Source organism: Eutrigla gurnardus (genome assembly GCF_963514095.1).
Source record: "Eutrigla gurnardus genome assembly, chromosome: 20".
In the NCBI taxonomy this organism is placed as follows: Eukaryota; Metazoa; Chordata; class Actinopteri; order Perciformes; family Triglidae; genus Eutrigla; species Eutrigla gurnardus.
This window is the reverse complement of record NC_139931.1, coordinates 8,336,735-8,357,118: the sequence shown is the minus strand read 5'-3', so window position 1 is coordinate 8,357,118 and position 20,384 is coordinate 8,336,735. Positions and strand designations below refer to the sequence as shown.

The following is a 20,384-nucleotide window of genomic DNA, read 5'->3' as shown; positions in this document are numbered from 1 at the left end:
ACATTTTGTTAAAAAGCAAACGGGTACAACGCTGCTGGAGCATGAAACACGCTGTGTTGTGTCATTTTTCACATAACTGTGATGCCTCATTTACAAGCTGAGACTTTGTTGTGACTGTTTTTCTTTTCAGATATCACCGTACAGCTCCTTTCATTTTTAAACAAATATTCTTATTGTAAATTTCTGTTTTAAGATTCCCAAACTGCTCACTGCTTTATTTTTTCTTTTCTCCTATTACGTTTTTGTGACCAAAATATGAATCCACAAACCAAATTCTGATACCTGAACAGGCAAAACTTCATACAGCAGTGCAAAAGGTGCATTTTTCTGTAATTAAGTCCTGCGGCTGTCCTCAAATAGAGTGCTGTTTGAACGGATGTGATCCACTGAGCCAAATACCTTAAAAATCCTAAATGTGGACACCATTGAAGCTCCACTTGGTGCTGCAGGTCACTGAGAGGCTAATGGAGGTGCAGTCCTGAGAGGAGCCTCGCCGCCTCATCTTCAGCCGCACGCCGACACCGAGAAAATGACAAGTGAATGAAACCAACTCGTCCAGCTGAACGTGGGACAAACACGAACACACAGACCTATTTATGGCAGACTTGTGCTGGGAATTGAACAATGGCCCTCAGATCTTTTCCTGTATGAAAGTATGATAAATCAGTTTTCTTAAGGAATGCGAACTGTTGTGGTGCATTGTTAGCAAAGGAATGACAATCCATAACCTGACGTGCTTATGATGAACTCCTACTTCAAAGATTTTCATGTCCTCTTCAGCTGCAGGCTTAGAGCAGGTTTCATGAGCCTTAAAGGAATAAATGTGCCGTCCTTCTCTGTGTTGAGAGCTCCAGGGGAACATTCTCCTCTAACCTCCAATTCTCCTCTAAAAATATAGAAATTCCTGAAAAAACGTACCTGAAGGTCGAGTTGCGAAAGTAACGCCAGCAGCCGTGACTAGTGGATTTCTGTCAATAACAAAAGCAGATGATTTATACAATAGGGGGCGTAACCACTCCTGTCTTCTGGGAATGTTTTCAGCCTTCAACATCAAAAAAGCTTTTATGCAGAGTGTTAACCTCTTTAAAGTATGATGGTGTTGCGTATGTAATACATGTCCTCTTAAAAACCGCAGTGTTATTCTGAAGAATAATTTTAGCTGTGCAAATTGAGAGCCTCAAAATGATTGGCCGGTTATTCCAGACAGTATTCTAAAAATAGATCTCAAGGCCACTTAACAGCATTTAACAGATGCATGCTGGGAACACAGATAGCCCTTCACATCCTGGGTGGCTGCCCTTGTAGTCGGTCTGTGTGGTTTTTTATTCCAGGTTTAATGGAGTGGGAGTAGAAGGACATTTGGGTCACATCCTGCAGAGGTAGCACGCCGATCTGAACATGAATAGACAACTCTGATTAAATTGGCTGCTCCTGTCATCATCTCAGCTATTGATTGGATTCACACTTCACTTCCCCCTTCAATAAGCACAATACATCATTAAAACTGTGTCAGAGTCACACACACACATGTTTTCCTCTTTTTATTCAGTGATAAATAATTTCCTATGATCATAGGCTTTATGTGAAGACATCCGATCAAGGCGAGAGACAAATTAGAGGGCACACATCGCCACCATTAGAAAATAATAGCAGAAACAAAAACGATGAGGTAAGAAGTTCTCTTTTTTTTATACATTTGTGGTGCTTCTATTTCTGTTACCTATACTGTTGAATGCACAGTGCTTCCTAATACAGAAATCCTGCCTTTTTGTGTGTCTGTACATTATTAAACAAAAACAGGTCATGGCACAATACTGAACCAACCGAGACAGCGAGGGCACTGCAGAGCGTAGAGTGAGCAGTATACATCATCAGACCGAGAGGAAGAAGAGCTGAGCAGGAAACAGAAATAAACACTTAAGACCGGTGGCAGCGCTCCATGATCACACACACACACACACACACACACACACACACACACACACACACACACACACACACACACACACACACACACACACACACACACACACACACACACACACACACACACACACACACACACACACACACACACACACACACACACACACACACACACACACACACACACACACACGGAGGGGCAATCAAAGCAAAATTAATCTGCAGCTATATTGACAATGGATTGTAAGTCTGTGGGTTTTGAACTGGTCAATAATGCTAAGGTTAACTGTAGAATAAATGAATAAATAACAAATAAACGTTTAAAAATTGAGGTGAACAAATACAGAATTTGGTGCTTTGTATAAACTAATGTTTTAATAATTATCACTGAAATTATTTTTCCCCCCAATTACAGAACGCACAAAAAAATCCAATTACAAAAAATAATTACTAATACTTAGTAATAATCCTGCATAATTGAATCATGCCAATTTGTCACAATGTGAGCAAATCCTGTTTACACTGCCTAAAGCCTCAAATTATGGGATTTGTAGTTATAAAACTTAAGAGCATGAACCCCAAACCAGAAATAACCTTTGACACCACCTTGATGGATGGTCAGGATGGCCCAAATCATTTGTTGCACTGAATGAAGCATGTTGAATAGTGGAAGAGTTGGACTGGAAGCTGGTCAAAAATGCACAAATAGAAATATAATCGTTAGCTGCAGCCCTAATGTGTGGATTTAAACAGTAAAACAACTTTACATATGTGTGTGTGTGTGTGTGTGTTTCTCACATTCACAACCTCAAGAGCAGCACACTGAGGCACAGCCCCATGCATGGACCCGACCTGCAGTCCCTGTGCCTCCACTGTTATACAAAACAAGAAGAAGAAGAAAAACAAAAAACCCTGGCTCGCTTCTTTCCCATCCAGCATTAAAGGAGAATACCATCAATTTTTAGCGTCTGCATATGTTATTTTCACACCTTAATGTAACTTCAGCTTCTATTCACACAACGTCAATACTGTCCGCTATAATTACTGATATGGATGCATCACAACCCCTTAAACACCTTTGAAAAGGCCACTGTGCTTGTGGCTGTACTTAAGATAATTATTACTATAAATACAAGAGGTGTGTTTATGTTCAGTTGATTATTCTCTAACTTCACAGTCTTCTAGTTATTGGCTAAAGATGTGCGTCAGTGACATGGGTTTGGCTTAGCAAACACATCCTCACTAATACTTTGTTGCAAATTAAATAACATAATGCAAGGTCTTACATTGAGTGGCATTCTCCTTTATGGTACTTGACCTCCTGTTCTGCTGCCCAGGGAGGTCACCCCTCGTTGCTACCTGCTCCTGAGATGCAGCTGGTTGGAGACGATAAGAGGCGGCACGCCCGCACCTTCCTCTCCATCACAGCAGCCCGTGAGCTGGCCCAGACAGCTGTGCTCAGAGCTGCTCTCCCCAGCTTGACACCTGGGGCCTCGCGAGGCGACAGGCGAGAATAAACCCCGCTCTAAAGCCGAGCTGGCAGAAAACCACCCAGTTCCCCTCAAGGATTCAGTTCAGTGAACCTCAATTACACTCAAGCTACTTCAGTGAAAAGGTGGCAGGGGGTGGAAGAGAAAAATAAAAAAAAAATAAAAAAAAATAGAACACAAAATGTACAACAAACGAAAAAAACACACAACTGAAATAGCTAATAGGCGCCAAAAATAGCAATAGGAGCAGTCGTGATGGCGCAGATGTGTGCTGAGGGCAGTGCAGCAGGCGGCCGGAGGTCAACTTGAAGAGTGGCTGCAGTGGTCCTCAAGAAATGTGCGCCAGCATTGACAGCATCACATTAAGCACCCTTTTCCAACAGAACACCCACAGAGGTGGCCATATTTTAAATCAACAGTGGCAGGGTGCTGCGACAGCCTCAGGCTGCCCTCTCTCACTCCTCCGACGCGTTGTGCCCACGTCCCCCCCCTTTAGTGTTGTGTTCATTTTCATTTTTTAGTCGTTAGGTAGGTACTCCGTGGTGCTGCGGTCCCTTGACACGTTATCAAAGACTTCCCTGTTTCAGGCTCCTGGCCAGAGTTTGTTGTTTTTGATTTTCAGTCGTTGTGTGTTTTTGTAAATCCCATAGCATTTCCAGAGCCTCTTGCGTCAGTCCAGAGGCGGGCATAGTCGCTTCCTCAGCCCGGGAGGCAAACTTTGCCTGCAAACAGAAGTCCCACTATGGTGAAGAAGATGGAGAGGACGAACAGCACATACGAGGAGCCGACCACTGTGTTGTTGGGCAGCTTGTACGGCTGGCCTCCCACCTCGTTGATATAGAAGCCTATGGGAAAGATGAGCGCCGCCATGCAGAACAGGATCACTGGAAGGAAGGGAGAGAGAATGTTAGATCAATGCACCCGGCTTATATATAAAATATCATATGATTCTGTAGAAACATTTTACTCACTAGTCTTTGGATACATCTTTACCAAACCTGATATGTTTCAGGGATAAACTCATCTTACTAAATATACATATTGAATTGAGGATACAAATAAAAAAAAGTAGCCTTTGTTCTCCAAACAAGATGCAAAAAAAGTTGCATTAAGTAACACAACTTGTGCTGGAAGCATAGGCTCCAATTTAATTCAACTTTTAAAAGTCCATATGAGACACAAATACGCACCAGGATCAGTGGGACTCGTGTGTTTTAGAAAGATCACAGACTCAGTCGAACGTACTGTGACATAAACTGTTAAATGATGAATGTAATTAACGTTTCAACTTTTAATTCTAAAGTGAGATTTTACATTATTCTTACAAATACACAGTAACAGAAAATCCAGCAACAAACTTGAGTGGCTCAGCCAAGCCAAACTCTGCCATCAGTACAATTTGTTTGTTTCCCCCCCCCCCCCCTTTCTCCCAGCCTGCAGAAATGATTCATCATTTCACAACAACGTCTTCATTAGAAGATGATTGTGGATAACATTCAGTTCATAATCACCACTACAGCAGTTGGGGAAACCCAAGATCATTTAATCAGCGCTCTAGTGTGAACGTTCTACGAGCACCGGTGGATGTAATGGTCTTGTTTAGAGACCTAATTTAAAAATACAGACTTGGAACAGAGCATTCACTCAACAGTATGTTGTCATATCAAGACAAGGATAGATAGAGTAGTTGCAAGAAAAATGATATAATATTGTTTTTTAGTGGCTGCAGTTATTTCAGACATAAGAGTAGGACGAAGAGGAGCAAATCCTGTTTAAGTTTTTAGACAGCAGAGAATAACATAAAAGTTATGATAAATAAAGAAAGGAAGAAATAAAGTTGTGATAAAGTAAACATCCACAGTCTTGTGCTTGTAAATTCTCATCCTAGCTGTGGTTGTCCTTTGCCACAAAGTGATTGTCATTAAATGCCAGCGATACACTTGTTTGTTCCACAAAGCCAGATGGAAGAAATGCTGAACGAGCGATTGTACAGAGTTACAGAAAGTTTGTGCATCAGAGTATATGTGCCTTATATTACTACAAGGTGATTAAGCACTACATTAGGGAGCTTGAGAGAGACCCACTGTATTGATTCACGTGTATTTAAAATGCAGACAGCATTACTGTGTATTTACATGAGACAACGTGTTTGGCCTAGACTGTTCAAGTACAATATTAATACAATATTAATAATGTTTACGTTTCAGGTCCAAAATAAAATCCACATTACACAAAAACACACAGTTTGCAGTGCCAAAAACTTCCCTCTTCACATGTTAGTTCTGTTGGGTTGTTTATGTACATCCACCTTTCTGATAGTACCCAAAGGCAGCATTCCTCCACAGTCAAATGTTTTGGCAAATCTCTAAAAAGCAACCCCCCCGGATGACTTAATTCCAGCTTTGAAGTTGGTATAGTCGCACTTTTGTGTGGTTTTAGGCAATTATTCGTGGGCAAAACCGTATCATTATCAAGCATCTTTGAGCTCGCCACAGAGCATTTCTGACACCACTTGAATGCAGCGTTCGTTTCAGTGAATGTTTCTCCACGAACCATAAATAAGCTCTTTATAAGATCCTCAGGCTGTTTAAAATGTCTCTAAAGGTGCAAGTTAGTGATCGGATTTTGTGCTTACTAAGCAGCCACATCCAGCTCTGTTTTGCTTCAAGTTAGTAAAATCCTGAAATAGAATTCCCTAAATTTATGAAAAGACAAACAATAAGGGACTGTGGAGGAAGCCACACTAATGCTAATGTTGTTGTAGTTTCCTACGGCTGCCACTAGATGTTACGTAAGAGCTTTGGTTTTCTGGGAGAAACTTTTCATCATGAGAAAGTCCCATTATTGCAAATCTATTGGGCTTCTAGTTTGTTTGTTGTTTTTTTTAAACTGTGGTTGAGTGAAACAGATTTAGTTCAGTGACTTTCCGGAGAAAAGAACATCCGCAGAGTCGAAGGAAGCTCCGCCAGCAACAACAAATCGACCAGCTTTCATCCAAAACCATCCTTTTTGTAATTTCCCCCCTTAGAGAAGTTTATAAAACTGACATTACTGGAATAAGTTCACAAGTAGCAGCCAAACCATCTCAGCTGGTGCATTTACATGCACTTTAGTAACCGGCTTATGTCAGCTTTCTGCACCTGATTTCTTAAGAAATATAGACACAAGACGCACGTTTCCATAATCAGTGTATGGGATTAAAGAAACCTGCTTTAAATAGAACACTCCTCTACTAAAGCACTGTACTTCAACACCTTCAAAATGGACAGATGCTCCATATCGGTGGCGCAGGACCATAAATTACATCGGTTTCATTCCATGAATTCGTCTTCCTTATAGAATTCTGGTGCCTATATTACCCACAATGCAACTCTACCACTGAGAGATTGGTCTGAGATTCAGGTGCGTTATGCTAGCAGCTAAAGTAGCCTCAAGCAGACATGAGCAGCGGCTACAAAAGGTTTCACTCCTCCATAACCCCCAATTCCGATTCATTTTCAAACGGATACCGACTCAAGTGACATCACTCGAGGCATTTCATCCAACTTCAGGCTGCTCCCACCGGAGCCACAAACACATTAAGTAGTACTCCCCAAGACCTGACAACAGACTTTGATGTGTGAAATCAGTGGAGTTCGCCTTTAACCACATCCTTAATTGGCTTTTTTACAAGTACGCATGTGCATGACTAACATTCAGAGGAAAAGTACCCCTCTAAAAAACAGTGAGCGTGCTGTGATGTTCTGCACAACGTGTTCACAGCTGTGGAGCAAAGCCGACGTCAGGGGTGAAGTCATTACCAAGTCTCATCATACTGTCCAGGAAGTAGGCGTCCGTGCACAACAAAGTTGTATAATGAGAATATTTCCTTTTTTCTTCCTTTTAATTCGAAGATGTTATTACTGAAGTATTGGGTCCAGCCCTGAATCCACTTACGTAACGCACAGCCATGTTAAACAGCTAGACAAACTGTGAGAGTATTGTGAATCTCAGATCAATGGCGGAATGTGAGGAATGGCGCCACATACTTAAAAATAACTCTTTATTGTTGCATTCAAAGAGCACAGTCAGATGTTTCTTACCAGCATTTCTTCCTGGACCGATTGTGTGTAGCAGCATGGTGGGGGTGGGGAAATGTGACCCGTTATATATTACTGCACAAGACGCTAACTATCTTAGTTTTAAGCAGAATTACAAGCACTGCGAGATGAAGACAACGCATGACAGCACTTTAAAGCTAACAGAGGCCGTGTTGAATTATTTTGGTTATCTCAACAGTGTGTAATCCATTTGGTGACAGCACATGAAGCCATTTTTAGCTTTCACTCTCGCTTTCCAATTAGCAGAGCTGTTCTGTACCTGAGGGATGTCTTTTCTCGGTCGCAAAAAAAAAAATCTCACTGGTGTTACAGATTTGTCTCGTTATGCAGCTAGAGGAGTTTGGAGTAGTGGGGGATTTAAAGGCATATTGTAGCTGTCAATCTGGCAGTCAATATCTACAATGCACCCCAGAGATTAAATATGTCATTAGATAAAACAAGAATGTTTTTTTGCCAACAATTTAAATACCTGACAAGTCCAAGTGCTTAATTAATCTTCTCATTATCACATTACTGCCAATATAAAAATCAAATTCTACCATCAATCAGTCCTGCTCATGTATTTGCAAAATCCTCCATAATAATATATCAGAATTAAACCAGATATATTTATGGGACGGCAATTGTGGTCTAAACAGCATGTCTCACCATATATATCCTATAATCACCCATTCCCATATTTTAACTGAATAAGATTAACTCAGCGTGACATTAATACAGCTACTCGATTAAATAGTAAACTGGCTTTATAGTGTTATGGTCCTAATAACCACTTTTGTCAAAGTACTTTCTGAAAAACAAAATCCCTCTCGATATAGTATATTCATAAATAGTCTTTGAAGAGCTGGTCAGATGCATGTGAGGCTGACTCGAACCGGTCAAACGTCTCCCGTCTGCAAATGAGCATAAATGAACAACATCTGGAAAAAAGGGCCATCACAAAGCACACACACATACACTAATATTCAATTCTGTCCTGCTTATTATCCATCTATGAGAGGGGGTGCGGCTGCAATAGAATAGAGGCTAAGCTGAGCTGAAGTGGAGCCAGAAATGAGTAGCTCAGCATTATTCCTGCAAGCTTCACCAGTGAGTTAATAGAAGAGCACCTCACGGTCCGCTGCTCCTCTTAAGTGCCCGAACCGATGAAACACAGTGCCTTGCCACCTGCTGCTGGTGAAACTATCATCTCGGCTCATATGCCTTATAAATATTAATCTACAGTACAGAATGACCTTTCTATTTAATTATAGACCCGCAACTATAATGATAATTGATTAATCGTTTTCATGCAAAGAGATTATGATGATTTGCTGCTATGGTTGCCTTCTGTGATAAACTGCATATTCTTGCAACTTATTAGGTTTTAGACACAAAGGAAACCAAAATGTTGAGACCAGGATCAACATATAGTGTAATAAAGTGACGGCAAACTAAACATTTTTTGTGTCAAGTCACTCTAAAATAAGGTTTTTGTTATTGATGGACCAACCATAAAGTTATTTGGGTCTGGGAACAGGAGAGAGAAATAATATTCTGCTGTAATTTCGTCATTAATGAGCACGTTTATCTATTATATTAGATGAACTATATTTATTACAGCCCGCTTTCCAAGCCAGCAGATGACCCCACACCTTGGGGAAACACTGCTGTGTGTGTGTGTGTGTGTGTGTGTGTGTGTGTGTGTGTGTGTGTGTGTGTGTGTGTGTGTGTGTGTGTGTGTGTGTGTGTGTGTGTGTGTGGCGACACAGAGGTGGGTTTGTGCTGGTCATACAAAGCTGTCTATTCAGGTGCCGGAGGCCTGCAGCCGGTTACACTACAGACTGCCCGCCTTCTCTCAACCATCATCACCTGGTCGACCCGAATGCACCACCCCCGTCTCCTTGACACCAACTTCACTTGATACCTCGTCTCTCTGCGTCCATTTGGGTCTTTATTTTGGCTCTTGACCTGTGCAAACATGATTATTCACTCAACTCTCCTTCCTTACTCGACTCTTCCTAAGCCCCCGCCCTTTTCCTCACTTAACCTCTCACCCCCTCCACCGCTCGGCAGAGAGGCGTTTGCCATCACAGCTACATGTTCTGCAACATCGAGGCCTCCGATCCTCTCCTTCACTTCAAACAGGCTCTTGAGATACAAGGAGAGGATCACAGGAAGACCATCCGTCTCTAAAGGTTTGGCTAAAAGTGGTCATGAATCAGAATACAGTCAGGATTTACCATATTTTCCTCTCTCTCTCACAATATATCAAGCATCTTCTCCCTCGAATATCAGCCTTACCTCCTGACTTAAAGTGATATTCATCATGGCATCTCAATAAAAACAAAAACAATATACCTCTAACATCGCCAACAGAGAAGCTCAACAAGGGGACAACGGTGACAATTGCTCACTGTGTCCATAGCAACAGCCTTACTTTCCTTCAAGTGTGATGGTTAAACAATGACTCAATGCGCCTTCTAATTTAGCTTGTGACACAGATTTGTGCTTAACGGACAGACAGGCCAGTTTGTGGGGAACTTGGTGATTCACCGGGGAGTGATTAGGGTGCGTTACAAAACCTAATTATGAATCTGCATTTACACCGACATGCAAAAAAAAAAAAACTGGAGGAAAGCACTGGGTGTTTGTTCAAATTTGGAGAACAAAAAAGCCAGTGTCCTCAAAAATGCATCCAGCTTTCTAACAATAATACAGAGCATTGTGACTTCACAGGCCACTGCTCCATCTGCACAAGTGTGCTTGAGGCTGTCTCGTCCCTTAACTAACTAACCAATCAGACTCTGCCCTCCCACACAGCCTTACGAAACCAGCCCCAGCCACGGTGGACGAGATAGTGGGTTATTATCAAGCGCTGGAAGTGCATCTATACAGTGAAAACACTAGAGAAACGCTGTGGCGCATATGCCACCCACTCGGGTATCAGAGGAGCTGCATTACTCAATAAATCAGCTACAGGGAAGAAGAGAAGTCATTAAGCATGCAAGAAAAACTCTCACTCTCAACAACAGAAATACGTTCCTGTACACACTCTTATCTACAAAAACTGTGCCAATATTTCACATCGATCCAACCTTTTTATAATTTCCTACCCTAAAGAGAATATGTTCATATAAATGCTAATGTTACAAAGAGGACTTTCTAAAGGTTATGTCATGACAGATGCAGTGAGACAGAGGAGAAAGGAAGCTCCGGGGGGGGGGGGGGGGGGGGGATGTGCTGACGCAAAGTCTAGCAAAGCAAAACTATTTCATTCAGCATGATCGTCATTGATTGGTTCACTTACTGCCAGTAAAGGCGATCCAGCGGGCGTATTTGGTGGCTTCTCGGCGCCAGTGCGATGCCACCAGCAGTCCACAGGTGACCGTGAGGGAGATGATGCCCATGATGATGAAGAATAGCGTGGTGACCCACTCAGGGGGCAGCCGGGGTGGAATACAAGTCCGGTCTCTGCCGTGGATGGTCTGACATTGCCGGACAAGACCGACTGTGAGGGCACCTGCAGAGAGAGGTTGAATGTTGATAAGTTCATTTTAATGAATCTGTTATAATAAATAATTGACCAGCACACAAATACGCATCAGCAAACGCAAACACAAGAGAAGCAGCCTTGTCTACACTGTATCCCGTTATCTATGCTTCACAGGGCAAATGTCAAAATATGGAGAGGCAGTTAAACAGACCGCAACCTAATGCACATACACTTCCTACATATAGGCCAACCTTTGAGCATGTCATCCTAATTTCAGAGACTAGTCCACATCCTTGAGGGTAACATTGTGCCGTCAGGCTGAATAAAAAAGGAAAAAAAAAAAAAAATGGAGCAAAAAGGTCTCATGATGAACAGTCAGAGGTGACATCGGTGCCTGTATCAGTAACAAGGTCTGGGGAGTTGAAGAAGACCAAAGTGTAGCAGATCAGCAAATCAAGCACAAGAGGTATAAGTGAAGGAAAAATCGAAGAAGCTCCTTTAATTTGTCACCAGTTCAGTGTGAGCGAGGAGCTGCTCTCTCCACACTGGTGGGCCCAATTATGCCAGTGAGTGTCCAATATTTTTTCTTGTGTTTTCATACTTAAGAAGTGAAAGCGAGGACTCAATCAATCCTGCCAATTACTGAATCTATCCTACGCAAGTATGTGTTAAGGACACAGACACACACACCTGTTAGAAGTTGCAATGATGTTATGCAAATGTGCAGAGATCCATACTTGAGCTCCCATATTTGACTCCATAACCATCTCCGTCCTCCAGCTCTAGTCTTTGGTTAAGATCTTTGAATGAATATATGCACATTAACGTCCTTCTATACCCATCCGTCATTGATCAGACAGAGATTAAATAGACCTACGCCTCACTGTGATTCATGAGCAGAGCTGTGAAGGCCAGCACTCAAAGCAGCAACATGCTCCAGCGGTGCAGCCACTCTGGGGGAACGTGATTCAATTAGAGCATGTCCTCCAGGGGAGTTTCTACCTGAGTAAGCAGAACAGCGTCCCATCACTCAGGCCTCTGCTGATCAGGTCTCAGGCAAAGAAAGGCAGACTATAATCAATAGGCTGGGGGGGGGATGTGAGGTGTCTAACAAATTAGATGGGTTTTAGTACACTTGGATGATGTATTATTGGATTGCAGATGAGTTGTCCTACACCCAATGCTTTGAAACTTTGCATTTGCAGACAAATCACACAACGCTGTTAAGACTGCTCAAATTTGATCATTACTGCCACTTGTTGACCAGGATTCATGTGTGCATCCTTGTGTGTTTGCATGAGATCAACAAAAGGGGGAACCACACATGGAAAACCATAGCTAATAGAGGTGGAAACATTCCACAGGGGATCTTAACATAACCTTTGCCCATCTATGTAAAACTGCTAAACATATGATGATTGGGGCTTTAACGGAATAAGGCCTTTTCACAGGACTTTATTTCCCTTTTCTTGCTTGAGGCACGATCCGAAAAAGGAAAAAAATGAATGAGTGGTAAAAGCTTTTTAAACTGACCGCAAATAACCCATTTACTGAATAGACAAGGCTGCGTGGGCGACATCATAAAAGTTCAACATTGGCACAGCAGGTGGGAGAACGCAAGTGTACAAGCTGGAATTCCAGAAGGTCAAGCATGTTACTTGCTCTGTCTGCCACCCAGATCCAGACATTTCATAACCCGTCGGTCATAACCTATAAATACACAATAAAGATATGATGCTGCCAATAACCCTATAGAGTGTAAAGCAGTCAAATACTAACAGAATAGCAAAGCCGTGTGAGAAAAATGTTCTTATTGCCCCGGAGGTGTGGTGGGTTCTGCAGGCAGTCCAGAGGAAATCCTGTCTCATTTACAACATCCAGTAAAAGCACTGCTTTCACAGTAAGAACCAACACTAACAATGTAAATGGTTCAAAAGAAAGGGCTCAAACTGAGGACATTACATCCACTGTTAGAGGCATAAAACTCCACCTTATAGACCACACACACACACACACACAGTCGGCTGTCATTACAGCACGTTTCATTAGAGAAAAGGAAAAACAAAACAAAAAAGGATATTCTACGTCTACACTTATTGCTATGGCAATTGAATGCATAACACTTATGCAATAACAGTGAAAGGGAAAAAAAAAGATTGAGGTCATGGCTCAAAAATGGCACCTGAATGGCTCAAAGGCTTACTTAACAGCCTATTTCTAACGTCTGTTACAGAGTAACCTTGAGCAAATTAAGCACGGGCGGTGAGCAGCGTAAAAGGAAGCAGGGACTGGTGCTGAGAAAAGGGGAAAATTACGCAAAAGTTCGAAGGCTGCAGTTAATGGCACCGGTTAATGACCATTTCCCCTGGAACCTCTGGCCCCCCCGCTGTTTCACTAGCTCTCTGTGGAATTCCTGCCTTACAACAGGCAGGCACGCTATGGTACACAGAAACAGGTAAACAACTCTACAAGAAGGCGCATGTGCAACCGGTTCTCGTTACAAGGCGTCCGACGGTCGAACAGCAACGCTGTGTTCACGATGCATCTTTGGAAACCACAGACCATATATAAAAAAGTGGAAGTAGTATCGTCACTTAACCCATTGGTGTGTGTATCTAACATGTTGTATCCGGTTTGTTTAATAGCAAGTATAAAAATGACAATTCGCTGTTTTACGGTATATTTTTTTCCGAGGTCAAAAGGCATGACCCGCCCAACTGTGACTGACTTACCCTGATATTCTCCTCCTAACCTTAATCAATCCCACTCCTCATGCCTAAACCTATCCGACCCAACCAATGAGTGCTAGCCACTTATAGGTGGGGCGGGTCATGACTTCATCACACTAGGAAAAAGAAATTCGATGAGCATTCAATTGGGAACAGTAACATCCTGAAGGCTCTGCTGGTTGCTTAGCAACTGCTCCCTGACCAGAAATAGTCCAACATAAAAACATAGAATTTTCCATTTCACACTTTTGTTTTTGTACAGATTAAATATAAGATATGTGTTAATAAGTGAACTTGGTTCAGACAGAGGCTAGCCATTTCTCTGTTCGGTTTCCTGCTAACCATCTGCGACTGTTGCTTCACATTTATTTTTGCATTATTTATATTTATAGATACTTTTTTTTAGATAAACCCATAGTGGGTTTTTAACCTCACTTGCACATTTTGTTTCTATTTACTTCTTCTCTGTCTGAAACGCCAAACATTTAGCAAAGTGCTCTCAATCTTGGCATGTAACAGAAAGCGAATAAGCCCATTTCCCAAAAGCTCACCTCATCATTTCTTTAACTGAGAGAAGAAGTTGAAAAGGTTCAACCAAACGAGTGATGGCTCATTTTCACCCCATGGCGGAGATGGTGGGCAAATGGCGGAGTGGGGATTGAGGAAGGCACCTTGTAGTTGCTGCATGCAGGCAAGGTCACTGCTCAGGTGTTGGTAATAAAACCATATTGAGCAGTGAGATCATAAACATTGAGAGTGGCGCTGCAGAATAATGACCATTGACAAAACACAGATCATACCCTGAGCCTGCTAGAAATAGCCAAAATGTATTCTCTTTAGTTTACAAACAAATTTGTTTTGGTCCTTCAGTCAGTCAGTACAGAAAATAATGGGCCAATTCTCCCGTTTTTGGGAGCGTGCTTATTCCCTGTTCCCCCGCCGTCAGCGCTGTGCTCACTATGATCAAAAATACTCACCATGTCTCGGTCCAAATGAGAGGAAATGGGGTCTGCGTCTGCTCATCTTCAGCATGATGCTGCTGTCATTAGTGGAGTATATGGCGGTGGGGGGTGCTGCTGCTGTTTAAAAGCTCTGGGGGGGGGGGGGGGGGGATGAGTCAAACAGGCATCTGAACTGTGGTGGGCGGCAAGTAGGCAAGCTAAAGCAGCCGACAGCTGCGTCTTCTGCTGCTGCAGGCTTTTACAGCGCCCACTTGCATTGTGGGGCCGCTGGAGCACAGCTTCAGTGTACGGTCCAAACAAGACATGGTAGACAAACCCACAGGAATACTATAATATCTCAACCTAAGTGCTAAATGATCAATCCAGTCTCAGCTAATCTACAACCAGCGTTGTCTATGTGAAAGTAAAATAAGCAAGTGGGCAGCAGCTGAAATGCCTCCAACATAACAGAGAATGAAAGTAATATCCACTGTAATTAACACATGGGCCACCAGCAGGCAGCGAGTGTTACAGCTGCCGTTTTCTGTGTGCAAGTTTTAGACTTAATATTCAACACTCAGGTGCATATGTCAAAAAAACTATTTTCAACACCGTCATGTTTACATTTGTAGTTCTGAACCAATGCTGCAGTGTTGGACTGAACTGCAGGCAACACTGTGTGCCCTTTGTGCTTTGAAAAGGCAATTGTAGATGTCAGAGCATAACTACAGTAGGAGTGCATTTTTAGTTTCCTATAAACTGTAATTAATAATCTATCAATTTCTACTTCTTTTGGGCATAATCCAAGCAGACCAACGCCAACCGCAACAGCATATTAGAACTAATGGAGCTTCTTTGTGTATAAATAAATGTTTGATTCTGAACACAGCACTCACTTTGGAGTAATACACATCTGTTGCTTTGAGAGAAAATGTCGGTAGAGTGGCAATTATTTATATTTATCAATGATGAAAGATGATAAAAAATAGATTAGATCTGAAGCAACTGCTTGCTTGAAAAGAGAAGCAGCATCACCTTGCGATCTCCTCCATTTTTAAATGCGTGTGTGTGTGTGTGTGTGTGAGGACTCTGTTACTGTCTGTGTGTGTGTGTGTGTGTGTGTGGGGACATGCAGAGTGTATCAGAGATTATTCAGGCTCTAGAGAACGATATCTGCGGGAAGGCAGTCGGCGGCGGAGCTGACAAGAATCACAGTTTGTGTCCGACACTACAGCAACAATGGCTTTGTCTTGAAGCTCAGCACGAGAAATCAACTTCAGCTGTTATTTCCTGAGGATATAACACTGAAGTGAGAACAGTATCATGGACACACACACACACACACACACACTGTCTTTTGTGTTGTGTTACAACACTTACAACAGTGCTTCTTCCTCAAATGGTAGTATATACACCGGGATTTGGCTTTTGTGTGTCAGATCTAGGTTTATTTCCATCCACAATAAAGAAGCTTTGATCAGACTGCTTGACCAAAACAAGAGCCACACACTCGATGAGCTTCTATTGATGCTGACTGCCCAGGAGAACATGTCTGTTTCTCCACGCTCCGACTACAAAGACTACACACTGAGGTCCAACAAGGGCATGTTGTTCAAGTAATGAGCCCCTCTGATAAGACAATAACAGAGCTGAAACCAGAGGTCAGCTGATGGAGAGAATACAATGTGGGCAGTGACCAGGGGCTCTCACTTCATATTAACTTCAAGCAATACACTGGTAGGCTAAATAATAACTATACAATCTTAAAAGTCAAGACAAAACAGGGGAAAAGTGCCTTTTAAGCCTTTAAGATCACATCTGTGGTCATATTGTGCATCAACAATATATGCGAAACAAATTACTCAAAAATAAATACATTTCCTAAAAATTTTTATATTCAAATCAAATAATCTTTTCTTCTTGTAAAACACAATATGATGTGTGCTTAAGCTAGAACCAACACATTTTAACCAATCATGACGTCCATCTATCAATCAATCAATCTGAAACTTTTAGTGATAATTGTGCGTGGATCATTATAGTCCGCCCACTTTCTAGAAGTCCAATCACATGTTGTTATTTCCATCCTTCTAGTGATTGTACACAGCTCAAATATTCAATTTCCCTGGGAAATAGTAACAGTACAGAAGCTAACAAAGTTATGTTTCTTTTTTTACAGTTTAGAATGATTATATTTAATACATGATGCAGTTGTAAGGAGATATGGTTATTTTAAGTGCTTATAAATGTGGCCTCCCCTAAGGAGACATAATTTACTACAAGCTATATTGTCATGTATTATTATCAGTTAACACCGGCCTCCACTTGCCCACACGAGGTGATAAGGATGCTACATATTTTAGCTCGTCTTTATTTTCTATTCTCTTGGTCTTTTAATGACTCTTTAGAATTGTATTTAAATGTTGTTTTGTGTCTCTTTTACACTTGTCTTTGTGCTTTTGATGGTTTAGCCTACGTAAAGTGTTTGAATTGCCTTGTTGCTGAGACGTGCTATATAAATAAACTGGCCTTGCTTTACAACAACATTAAAGTGAGTTATAAATAAATGATTACTTATTTAATATTAAGGTTAAAGAAAAGCAGTACTGCAAGAACTCACCACAAATGTGGTTAAATGTTAATCATCTTAACACACCAAGCTCTGTCACAAATAACTTGTTGTACATTTTGGTAATTTAAGGTTCACACATAATGCAGATTTTCTTAGTTTGTTTGCAGCTGCATAGTGACAAACTGCGTTTATTTTTCTGTTGACTAAATATTCTCAAATAGACCGCTATAAACACCAAGATCGACAGAGACTGTAACCTATTATCCAAGGTGGAAAATTTACTCCAAATATACTTATACAACAAACTAACCTTTCTAGACCAAAGAGCACAGCATAATGAAGATAATGTATTCCAAAATAGTGGCTGTGATGAGGAAGAAAGTGTTACAGTGTCTTATAAAACCATCTAGGTTCAGTCGCATCACAATCAACAAAGAGGGCTGCGAAAGTTGAGGGGAAGGAAGAACGGTGACAGCAGGTGGAAGTTGGTCGCTGTAAGAAACCACTTCTAAAACACCCACGCTCTCAACAACACTGCAGTTTATCCATCCAAGTTATCAACCACGTTCTAGCTGGGAACTGTCCAGTACAGTACAATCGCATGGCATGCATTGTAGACGTCACCCCCATCTCATTTGCATCCTATTATTACTTTTTTTTCTTTTTGGTACACAATACTTATTCAGTCTGAGTGTGTGTTGGTGGATAATGGACCCTGCCTGACCCAGTTACTAAGCCGTTATCCTTCCGAGGGAACAAAGAGGAGCAGCTGTCTATCAATAGCCTGAATGTGTTTTTGGGACTCACACAAATAAAGCAGGGGACGGACAGCACGCGCTTCTGTCCGAAATCAGCAGGGACGCCACAAATGAGCACCTGCTTTGGTTCCTCAAGTGATCGCTGACGACACGGAGGTCACTTCAAATGTCAAGTCACCAGAGAAATACACTACCGCCGAAACATTTAGTGCTAAAATAATAATTAGATGACTGACAGGGGGAAAAAGCTGCACCTATTTATTATTTCATATATGTTGAAATGTTGCCCCATGAATCGACTATGTAGCCTGCAAAATTCCCCTGGAGCACATTGTTGAATAGCTTGTTTTGTTTCACCGGGGGTTCAAACCCCTCAAAGTACTTACAATGACAAAACAAAAAAGGCTATGAACCAGTGTTTGATATTTTGGCTTGATTTGGATTAATTAATCAAGCAAACAAAAACTCAAACTTTCGCTGGTTCCTTTTGATGCATCACTGCAAACCCAGTCTTCTTTCACTGGTGATCAGATCACCTTTGAAATCCAGGAACTCTTGGTCATTTTTCCACAGTTGTCTGACATGTATACAAACTAACGATTCCTCTGTCTATCAGAAGTCACGAAAACAAGCATCAGTTGCAGCTCTAAAAGAAGCCTATGGTGCTAATCAATCAGGCATGACAATTGATATTTGAGTCAATAAGGAGCAAGCTAAATCTGCAGAGAACACGCTTCTATGGAGGACAAAAGATGCTGCTGCGGATGAAACCCTCCACACAATGGAGCACATCTTTGTTGTGGAGATTATCTGATGCTCCTGAGGTGTGGGAGGGGGGTAGTGGCAAATCATCCTGCTTAAAAAAAAGGGATCACACAAAACACAGTAGATCCAATGGCAGCTGTGGCCTGCTTGATTTACCTGCTGATTCGCCAGTGTTGATCCAGTCTGGGTTTGCAATGCTCGCTATTGCAAAGATATCGGCTGCCAGAAACAGGCACCCTGAAATGATAGTTAGTTTATCCATTTCGCCAGCTGATGAGGCGTTGAATGACGTTGGGAAAATGTAGTGTCCGTTGTCCAACTGTGACCCCGAGTGTTGAGAGACGCAGGGTGGGCTGTTATCAGTCTAACCTCGCCCCCCCACACCTTCAACGGGAGCCCGCTGTTATGGTTCTGCTGTGCATTTTGCAGCAACGCTAGCTCCTTCCAAGCGAGAGCCTCCAGCTACAAAAGGCTCATAAAACGACGCGCAAACGCATCACATCTCAAATGTCCGTTGTAGTCCAGCGGGTAAAACGGTAGCTCGCCCCAGAACCGCTTGTGTCGTCTTTCGGAACCGTTTAGCAGCAGCAGCCGCCGCAACAGCAGCATCGGGTACAGCTGCGGCTAGCGGGTAGCTAGCTAGCTACTTCCCAGATTCGGGCTCGGTGTGCCGAGCTGCGGCCCAGAGGCTGCTCGACGGCCGAGACCGCGACTGCGCGAGCATTTCAGGCACAATGTCACACGGACGGAGGTGGGGAAGAAGTGAATCAAGTTCCCCTCCCTTTGCAGTATCCGTGTTTTCTGTCCAAAGGTTTAAGGTTAGCCGTCAGGGAAACGAGAACCCATCGCCCTCTCTTGCTTATTCGAGCCCGTTCTCCGTCTCCACTGGAATAGCATCTGGTACTTGCTGGTCCGTTATCTTCACCTCCTCTTCCTCTTCCTCCTTCGGACCACGGCGGAGGAGACGATATTAAACGCTGCGTATTTAAATCCCCCCAAAAAAGACGTTAAGTGTCCCGATGTGGACGTTGGAGCGGTAGCGGTATTGTTATGCTTTCCACCCGTGTGTGTGCCCACTGTTAGCTCAGCCTCCCTTTCTGCCAAATGACATCAGGCGGACACCCCCACGCAGCGACACACGCGCGCGCACACACACACACACGGTTCACGGTCTTCGCGTTCGGAGGGGCGTTCGTTCTCATCTCGCGATACTATGCAAAACGGGGGTCCGTGTTGTCCTGAGTCGCCCTGTTCGTCGAGGGGGTCGGTGATGTCGTGAGAACAGAATCGGTCCTTCAGGGTAACCCTTAAAAAAATCCTTAAAAAAAAAAAACAAGTCTCAGCTTCACTGCACCTCGGTTGGTATTGATAAAACGGTAATTTGAAAATTTTGAGATTTTTTTTGCACCTATAATCTGAACATTAGGGTGCTCACAGGAATCATGTTCCAGAATAAAGGTTTAGTTGAACTGGATCTAGAATGATAGCACTTAAAATATTTAGGACACACAACTGCCAACAATTCTGATATCCATTAATATTATTGGAATATAAATTAATACCAACATTAATTTGGCCATGAGCTTATTTTGCGACATAAGGTACACTTAAACTACGTCTGAGGTACT

General features: G+C 42.4%; 1 protein-coding gene across 1 annotated transcript; it reads right to left on the bottom strand.

Annotated features, from left to right (window-relative positions):
* Positions 1 to 1,530: 1,530 nt before the first annotated feature.
* Positions 1,531 to 19,858, bottom strand: mosmoa (modulator of smoothened a). The gene is made up of 3 exons (XM_084037406.1): positions 18,913 to 19,858; positions 10,806 to 11,018; positions 1,531 to 4,300 (listed from the first exon to the last, which is right to left on the bottom strand). Exons 1-3 carry the CDS (start codon positions 19,016 to 19,018, stop codon positions 4,116 to 4,118), a joined length of 504 nt encoding a protein of 167 aa, XP_083893532.1. The 5' UTR covers positions 19,019 to 19,858; the 3' UTR covers positions 1,531 to 4,115.
* Positions 19,859 to 20,384: the final 526 nt, after the last annotated feature.